The sequence below is a fragment of the Pocillopora verrucosa genome, chromosome 11, assembly GCF_036669915.1.
Source record: "Pocillopora verrucosa isolate sample1 chromosome 11, ASM3666991v2, whole genome shotgun sequence".
Lineage (NCBI taxonomy): Eukaryota > Metazoa > Cnidaria > Anthozoa > Scleractinia > Pocilloporidae > Pocillopora > Pocillopora verrucosa.
In genome coordinates, this window is record NC_089322.1 from 12,489,678 (window position 1) to 12,499,677 (window position 10,000).

The 10,000-nt window shown below is 40.6% G+C and overlaps 1 protein-coding gene across 1 annotated transcript; it reads left to right on the top strand.

Moving 5' to 3' along the window:
* Positions 1 to 6,331: 6,331 nt before the first annotated feature.
* On the top strand, positions 6,332 to 7,715 carry LOC131774376 (uncharacterized). Its single transcript, XM_066158616.1, has one exon. The coding sequence runs from the start codon at positions 6,366 to 6,368 to the stop codon at positions 7,713 to 7,715; it is 1,350 nt and encodes a 449-aa protein (XP_066014713.1). The 5' UTR covers positions 6,332 to 6,365.
* The last annotated feature ends 2,285 nt before the right edge of the window (positions 7,716 to 10,000 follow it).

Genomic DNA, 10,000 nt, shown 5'->3' on the forward strand with positions numbered 1-10,000 from the left:
TAGATTTCTTAAGAACCCTTCAAAACTTGATCTGAGCTCAATTCTCAAAGTTTACAAAAATTAAGAACTGGTTTAGAGGGACTATGTACTCACTTGTACACTTGTCTGATAAAATATCTCTATGGGATGAATAAGCCACAATCTTCAGTAGATTTTGTCACATAATACAGTACCGCTCACATATATATTAACTTAAAAACGCAAATTAAATGCACAAAAAATCGCATGCAATTGTAAATAAAAAAAAATTGTGCACGTCAAAAAATCACACATGCGCTCACGACTTTGAGAGATCAGCCTCATTAGTATGAATGAGGTAGTCCTTTTGTTTTTCTATTGTTGGCGGTTTATTGTTTTAAAGAATAGGGTTCAATTCAATAGCACTAAAATACTACACAGCTACCAATGACAAGCAAACTCATTGTTTGCAATCGCTGTTTGAACCGACCTTCCCAGTTTGCTATTACCAATGTGACTTCGTAATCGGAATATATAAATGATTTACTATTTTCCAATGGAATTCATTTATCAAAATAGCTATTTCCCACTTCGTATATAAAAACATCCATCACAACAGCTTAGGAATTTGTTCAAAATAAATTCATTCTCAGTGTATTGTAATTCGGTAGAATCAGCTAAGGCACCCCTTTTGTATGCAAACCCACGCACAAAAACTGGTTCATTCATCTCGCCCTTTATACAAAAACTAATAAGTGCTACTCGCTTATTTTAATGGTGTGGTGTTACAGTATGATTACTTGTCATGACTACATCTTGCTCTAACTCATATGCAAATTTTTTTTATGAGAAACCAGATTTGCTTCTTGTTTCAATATTTGTCGAATCATCGATCAATGTTCACCAAATTGCTCAAAAAAATGGAACAGAAAAGTTAACTGCAGGATACATGTAGTTCCAGCTGGCACGTGTAATTAGGCAAAACATCAAGATGGCAATAATCAAACTTGTGTAGTCAACTTACTTATTGAACTTATGAGTCAACAAACTCAAAGCAGTCAGAAGTGGAAACTTGTGGTGATACCCTCCTTTTACTAAGGTCGCGGTTGACATTGGAAAAAAATTTTGCGGTTCATCTTATACGCCATTTCTTTTTGCCGCACAAATTGGATGGAGAAATGTTAGGGAGGTTGGAAATAAACTTCTGTTTGATCCACTTAAAATGGAAAGGATAAGACAGATAATCTTTAAATTTTTTCTGTTAATGTGAATGCAGCAAGAACAGTAACATGCTTTGTTTATAAATTATCTAACATGTCCCATTACCACAAACACATAAACAAAACAACATTCTCAGAAAGGAAACTGTACTGCTCCTAACTTGGCTCAACATTTGTCACCACTAGAGTTTGTTTCATCATTTTCTTTTGCTTCCAAAGATGGTGTTGTCCCCCAGTGCAAGCAATCTACCAACTTTTCCTTACCTAATGCTTATCATCAGCCAGTGCTGGCAATCTATTGTTTTGGAATTTTTCCATGAGAGAAGTACATCCAGTGATTTCTTTTTCCTGAAAAGCAGGAGCTGGACAGACGTGAATGTGACAGATATTTCAAATTTACAACCTAAGATTAAAAGGAAAACGTCAATTAAAAAGATTTGATCTCTCTTCTCTTACACGAGTCTTTCAAGTAGAGGGCTGCCAAAGTAATCCATTTTACGTAGCAGTCAAATGTTGAAGATAAATGATTTGTACCGCGGGATGCTGTATGACGATCAACACTCAAGATATAACTTACTATGGCTCCCAAGTTTACGTGTACGTCTACATGTACGCTACATGTACATGTAAGTCCATGAACTGGTCAATTTTTAGATCCAAATTTAATTTTGCGCAGCAATCAAACGATGAAGATAGAAGATTCATACCGCGGGATGCTGCATGATGATGAACACTCAGGATAGTCAGAATATAACTTACTATGGCTTCCAAGTTTACGTTTGGGCTAAATCTCAGAGTTCAATTACAGGTCAATTTGTAGATCCATGTCTGTGGTTAACAAATACTTTGCCGCTTTTCAGTGCACCCACGACTGACAAATTGAAATTTGGCGGAGACAAATTTTGTCGAGAGTATTTGAGGAGCCAAACAAACTTCAGCGCGCCCGGGCTTACACACACCCTTTCGCACCTACCGAGAACGAACTCTACGCGCGAAATTCTCATGATCAGGAAAATTTTAAAACATAGCTGACACATACTGTTAACTTTGACAAAAATTACAGTTTTCTTAATCCAAGAAATGTGTGCAAGCATGAGGCTGAACGGAAATCTTGACCGACTAATCACCACCGTGCAATCGATTTCAGCCGAATGATAACTTACGTAAATAGTTAAATACAATATCGCTTATGAAAAGGTTACCTGTTCTTCCGACATTTCTGAAGTATAAGCTTAGGCTGAAGTTACATGTGCGACCACACCGACCGTCAAACAGGAGAATATAGCGCTCAAATGTTGTCAACTCCAGTCAAAGGAGAAACTGATAATTTTGAGCGTGCGCTGAGTTCTTTCTGAGGTGCGCGCCAATCGATAACTTGTTTCCAGATTCTACTCCGCCAACCTAGAAGTAAAAAAGGTAAATAGTTTCCAACGAACCTGTAGTGCCGTGTCGGTGGGGTGGTGTAACAAGATAATTGGGTTTTATCAGCTGAGTTGATAATGTAATTTGGCCACAGACGTTTCGAGCGTTAGCCCTTCATTAGAGCAAACTGTCAGCTTAGAAACTCTTTACGGTGGCCAATTTACATCAACTCAATTGATAAACCAAATAATCTAGAGCTAAGATGTTGGTTGTCTCAGGAGTCATCCCTTGACTATGACTATACCGCAGAATAGGCGCAATATTCTTGAGTTTTTCGGGCAAGCGAGAGACGAGAACGAAGCACGAGTCACGCACGAGAAGGGAGGACGAGAGCAACAACATGAGGCTCTTCGAGCTAGGTTACTTCCCACCCTCAGAGGCCGAAAAAATAGAATTTTCTTTTATTTGAATAAACTGAATTAAAGAATTCAACCTAACTTTTCCAGAAAACAAATTTTCTAAAATCTTTAAAAGCACTCGAGTTATTTAGAAGAACGTATTTCCAAATAAAAGTTATAAAGTCAGGAAGGTGTCATGATCTCGGACCTGGGCGAATCTCTAAGGAGAATTTTCGCGGCAACCGCTCATGTTGGGACTCGTTTTCATGTTATTTCCATATTTTATTTACGTTGCGCACACGACAAAATTCACACGTGGAACTATTTGCTTCTGGAAAAATCTTCAGGGAAAATCAAAGCCGGAAGAAAGTCCTCGTTCAAGAAAAAAAAAAAAGTCCATTGAAGAAAGAAAGAAAGGAAGAAAGAGTACCATTCTGTCCAGAAAAGAAAAAAAATTCCTTTTTGAAAGCGACTGGTAGATCATGAAGAGGCCCTGATAGAGTAACTTGATTTCAATAATGACGCCGAGAGCGATTTTATTGCATATATGTACTTCGTAGATGTTAAATAGCATCACTCAAAATCAAGCAATTCTATCTCAGCTTTCTTGTTCTCTTCTTTGAGGCGGACTATTTGCGACATTTCCAGCATTTATAACCAGTAGCTTATAACGGCAGCTAAAAAGATATTTTGCGTTGAAATGTTGAAATAGTACATTAGAGACCTTAAGCAGTCAGGACGGCTACGCTAGGGAAGACCTCGACTAAAAAATTAGTTTCTGCCTTTACTTAGAATTTAAAAAATGGCTGCATTTGTTTACCGTCTCATACGGCGCCACACCTCAACTTCAGCATAGTGCATAAAAGAAACGTTGAGCTCCGAATGGAAGTTAAAATAATTTGCCGTCGCGGTTTCGTTTCGCAGACGACACAAATTGAGGGGATTTCACGTTGCTGTTTTGCATGGGACGGATAAGAAATGTACAAAGTTTTAAAACGCTGATCCTAGCAGTATGCAGGACGCGTATCATATGAACTTCGTAATAAACCTCCCTCACCGTAGAGTCTCTGTGACTCAAGGGTCGAGCATCCAAGCGCAAATCCGAAGGTCTGAGGTTGGATTCCTCATGGGAACGCGGAATTTTTTCTTTGTCCCACGCCCGTGACAAGACTAAAGCCATCTTTCCTATGAAATATCTTTTTGAGTCACCTCTATATTTCTGTAATTATTATTTAAACTTCAAGCTGCGATGAGCCAAGAGATTATAATGTCTTGGATGAGCTCATTTCTGACTTTAGAACTTTTAAATGACATCCATATCATCTAAAATGTTATTCAAGCTCAGCAAAGCTTTCTACTTCTTCCTGAGTCATTTATTAAATAAAATTTATCGTTTCAACTTATCAATTTTTATTTGTTGACTCGTTTTCTGTTTGTGGAAATTTAAAGTATGCATCTGAACGTACCTGAATTAAGAGTGCCATTACCGCAACAGATACGCCTAATAATGCATCTATTTTTTCCTCGGAAGATTTATTCTTAATCAAGGTGCTTGAAATATGTGCGAACTCGAGTGTTTGGCCACCATAGATTCAGAGGAAGAAACCGAAAGAAAGCTGTCAGTGATTATAATCTCCCTGTGCTTTAGTTTTTTCTAGCCTGAGCAATATCTTAGAGGTACACAACGAATGAAATTACCGACGTCTTTTTTTAGAAGGATAGGTGTTCCCCCCCTCCCAAATGTTCATATTAACACCAACTTCCTGGGAAACGTTTTTGATTGCTGAAAAGACTTAAGGAATATAAATATGCTGATCTAATCTATTTTATGTATGACGATGTATATCAAAGGAACTATTCATGCCAACTTTGCGTATTAAAAAGAGGGAAAGGGGCCCCTCCTTCTCACCCCAACCCTCCTACATCTCATTGAAATAAAATCAAAGTCAATGTTCCTCATATTATATCTTGGCATTTGAAATTTTATCAGGACGGTAGAGTGATGCGGAGAATGATTCGTTTCCTCATCTTCACTTTCTCGACGAACCTGACAACTGCTACTAATCAGTGAACGGCTTAAAAGAAATCAAATTTTTGGCCGTCATATCCCTGCCAGAGGACGCCAACAACCTTGCGAAAAACGTCATGAATGACACCAAGCTCTTTGTATGGCTTAAACCGCTGATCCCCCTTGTTTGTCAGTGGGCACGTGTTAACGCGGCGTGAATCATATAGACTAAATACAAAGAGCCGCTGACGAAAATACTTTGATACAATACAAATTTCAGAATGTGGGCTATTCAACAATGGCTTTTGTGGTCAAATATCGTCGTGGCGTTTTTTTTTTCCCACCCAATGATCGTAAGTTTTTTATCCTAAAAAAGGCTAAAAAACGAAGGGGGGGCGGGGGGAGGTCACGGGCAAGCTACGACCTCGAGGTGTGTTTTATGGGTACCCAGTCACCTCACCAAGTTGTGTTACCCCTTCGCCATTCGCTCTGACGAAGGGGTAACGCTCGAAATGTCAGCTTTGAAACTATTTACGGCGGCCAGTTTACTAAGTTGATGATACCAAATTACCTCGTTTTATGAATGAACGACAGCCGACAGGAACACTAGGATTGCTCGGGGTTACAGCGCCGCAAAACTCGGCTGCTGTGACTAATGTAGCTTCATTGTTGCCTCTTATTGCATCGGAAAAGATATCAGAGTAAGGTTTTAGTTGTACACTCGAAGGCCGCACGATGTAGTTTCTGAGGCCCACTTCCCTGCTATGACCGTAGATCGCCATGATAAGCTCGCCACGACGGACCACAGCATAACAGCAGTCGCTCTGACACCATCACGATTTGTACAAGTTTTAAAAGTTATACCAGTTTGGTTATATTTTTCATCATTGCTCCATTGCACCTCGTAGCTCAAGCGTAGGGAAAATTCCGATGAAATTCACGTTTCTGCATTCAATGCAGGTATGTTGAGTTTTATAGCGCGCTTGCTGTTTGGTTCACGGTCGTTTCGATACAAAGTCGTTTCGATACAAGTCGTTTCGATACAAGTCGTTTCGATACAAGTCGTTTCGATACAGGTCGTTTCGATGCAAATCATTTCAATACAAGTCGAAGTCGATTCGTTACACATGTAAAGTGGATTCGATACATACTTACGTTACTTCGAGTTGTTTCGATACAGAATACTATACCGTATATATATATATATATATATATATATATATATATATATGTGCATGCTCACTAGTTTTTCTAGTTTGAGCACTCTGGCATGACTTAGATGATCCCACATGTGTGAGATCACATGGGGTAGCTGTATGGCCTTACCTCCATCCTAGCATCAGCACTGCACTGATGAGGCCCAGAAGGCCGAAACAGTACTGAAAGCTTCTCGGCCTCTTGGGTAAGGTTAAAAGGCTTATGAAAAGTTTATTTTCCTTGCTTTTGCAGCAATTGGTCAACATGGACAGCCAGGAAAGTGAAAATATCAGCCAGTTTACTACAGATAACTCGACAGCGAATCCAGGAGACGTCGTAGACGCAAGCGTGGTAGAAGGTTCACAGTCCTGGGGCGCAGACGTGGAAATCGAAATCCCTGAGGTACTAAAAAATCTGGAAAATAAGGGTGTGAAATTTCAGGCCGTGCCTTTTTTGAATGCTCCCAGTCAAAGTAGAATCACGAAGGATCGCTCTATTTATTTTAGCGTTGATACAACCGTCACATCGCAAATAATTCTCGAAGCTTTTGACGCGGCAGAAATCGATATTGACGCTATCACCGGAATCCAGAGAAAGGCGTTTAATAGATCTTGGATCGTGACTTTTAAGAGCCGTGCAGCTAAAGAAGCCGCTCTTGAAACACCTTTCGTCGTGATTGCCGGTCTCAAAGTGTTCCTGGGCGACTGCGAAAATCGTTTGGTCCTCGTCAAGATCCATGAAGCCCCCGCTGAACTACCCGACACTGCCGTGATTGGCCGACTCAGCCACTACGGTCGTGTCCTTTCATTTCGGCGCGACAAAATTGCACAACATATCGAGAATGGAGTAAGAACGGCTCGAATGGCGCTACATCGAACTATCCCTGCCAACATCAACATAGCTGGTGAACCTATCAAAATATGGTACCCAAATCAGCCAAAAGCTTGCCGGAATTGTGGAGCTACTGACCACATGGCCAAAGACTGCTCCGCAGTCCGTTGTTTTAATTGTGAATGCCCTGGGCATCGAGCTCAAGAATGTAAAGACTCGCCAAGATGTTCCGTTTGTTTAGCGGACAACCATTCCATGCCTCAATGCCCCTTCCTGCTCTTCAGCGCGAACGTCGATAGTGAGCCAACGCCACCTAAAACTGAAAAGGAAAAGGAACAAGAGCGAGCCCAGCGCGCCAAGGAAAGAGAAGAAAGGCAGAAAAAACTACAACAACAGAGAGAACAACAGCGACAACAAGAAGAACAACAGAAATTACTAGAAAAGCAGGAACAGCAAGAACAACAGAAACAACAAGATCAAGAGAAACAACGAGAACAACAACGCGACGAAGGTAGAAGAGAACGACCAAGAGAACGAAGAGACGAGCGAGGGAGGGACGATCGAGAAGAACGAAGAGATGACCGGAGAGACGGCAGAAGAGAGAGAGATAGAAGCGATCGAGATTATTATCGCGGCCACGATGGCCGCGATAGATCTTCCCGCCGTGACTACTCTGGCTCCGAAACTGATGATGATGGATGGGAGAGAGTTAAACCTAGGAGAAGGCGGTACAGATATTAATTTTTTATTTATATTCAATGAGTAAGCTTAAAATAATTTCTCTAAATGTGCGAGGACTCGGGTCCTCCAGTAAAAGTCGAAAAATTATTCAAGAATTAAATTATTCAAACTGTGACATAATCCTTTTACAAGAAACACATGTCTCATGCAAAAAACAAGCGGAGGAATTCGAAATACTCTGGCGCGGCAAATGTCTGTGGTCCTTCGGGACTGGCAGGTCTGCCGGTGTTGCCATCCTCTTTTCTCTAAACTTTCCAGGCAAAATTATCCGTTTTTTGACCGATTCCGAAGGAAGAATATTGAGCTTACTCATTGACTACTATAATTCTAAACTAAATTTAGTGAACATTTACTCTCCCAATACTATTTCGGATCGTAAAAGTTTTTTCTCTTGTCTGCACAATTACTTTCTCCCCCAAGGGGACCTAGTGATCGGGGGAGACTTTAATTGTGTGGACAATGTCCTAGATAAATTAAATTGTTCCGCCATCCTATTGTCTGATCAAAAACTTCTCCGATCCCTTTGTGCTGACTTCTCACTTACAGACATTTGGCGCAAAAACAACCCGCGCAAAGTAACTTTCACCTGGTCTAATAAAGACCATACCCAGGCATCTAGAATTGACCGCTTTCTCGTCGCTAAAGGCTTAACCCTAGTAACGAAATGTAATATTCTTCCATGCGTATACGACCTATCCGATCATGACTTTGTAAAAATTGAACTAACGACCAACCCTTCTAATCACGGTCCTGGAATTTGGAAGTTCAACAGCTCTTTACTCTCAGATGTAGAATTTAAAAACATTATGTCAAAATCGATTAACAACTTTAAGCTTAAAATCCCCGAATTCGCCTCCCTTCGCGAATGGTGGGATGCTCTAAAAATTGAAATCCGCAAAACAAGTATTTCATACTGTATCCGTAAACAGAGAACAGCAAATGCCAAAAGAATCCTAATTACTAAGCAACTAACCCATGCTAAAAACGCTTTACATTCTAATCGCTTAAATAACCCAGGTGTAATTAGCGATTTGGAAAGCCAATTGTCCTCTCTGATCTCGAAAGAAGCCGAAGGAGCTAAAGTCCGCTCCCGAGCACAATGGTTCGAAGAAGGTGAGAAGCCAACACGCTATTTCTTCCGTCTGGAGAAAAAACGAGCTGACATGAATAGTTTTGAATCTTTTTTTGACGAGAACGGTGTTCTCAGAAATTCTCAAAATGATCTTGAAAGAATTTTAACCAATTTTTACAAGAATTTATTCACCCAAGATCCTCTTGATATGCGAATTCAAACTGAAATAATTGACGGCCTCGAATTTTCACTGACTGATTATGAGCGCAATCTATGTGAAGGCCCTTTTTCTAATAAAGAATTACTTACTGCATTGGAAGGCCTTCAGACCGGCAAGTCACCCGGTTCTGATGGTCTCCCAACAGAATTTTACTCGTGTTTTTGGAACGATTTGAGCGAATCTCTCCTTTCTGTTTTGAACGAGGCCTTTCTTGCTGGCTCCCTCGCGGATAGCCAGTACGAGGGCCTCCTACGACTCATCCACAAAAAAGATGATCGACGCCTCGCAAAAAATTGGCGCCCAATTTCCTTGTTAAACACTGACTACAAGTTAGCATCTAAAATCATCACTGAACGATTGAAAAAAGTCATGAACTCCATCGTGCATTCAGACCAAACGTGCGGCGTGGTCGGCCGCACTATCTTCTCAAATTTGGCCTTACTTCGTGATGCCCTCGACATGATTGACAAAACTAATGAACCGGGTATTCTCATTTCCTTAGATCAAGAAAAAGCTTTTGACCGAGTTGACCACGAATTCATGATGAGAGTATTGCGTAAATTTGGTTTCGGCCCCTCCTTTTGTGGGTGGGTCGAACTATTTTATTCTAGAGCCTTCTCTAGAATCATTGTTAATGGCTCCCTGTCCCCCCCTGTCCACTTAAGAAGAGGGGTGAGACAAGGATGCCCATTATCTCCTCTCCTTTATGTGCTAGTTTCAGAAGTATTATCAACGCAAATCCGTAATTGTAAAGATATTGAAGGTTTCCTGCTCCCCGGAGCAGGGGGCCTTCAATATAAAATATCCCAGTACGCTGACGATGCTACTTGCATCTTAAAATCCGAAAGATCTCTTTCTTCACTTCTCCGAGTCGTATCAAAATTTGAACAAGGATCTGGCGCTAAACTGAACACGTCCAAATCTGAAGCAATGTGGTTAGGAAAATGGCGAACTAGAATTGAATCTCCCTATGGCCTCAAATGGGTCACTAAA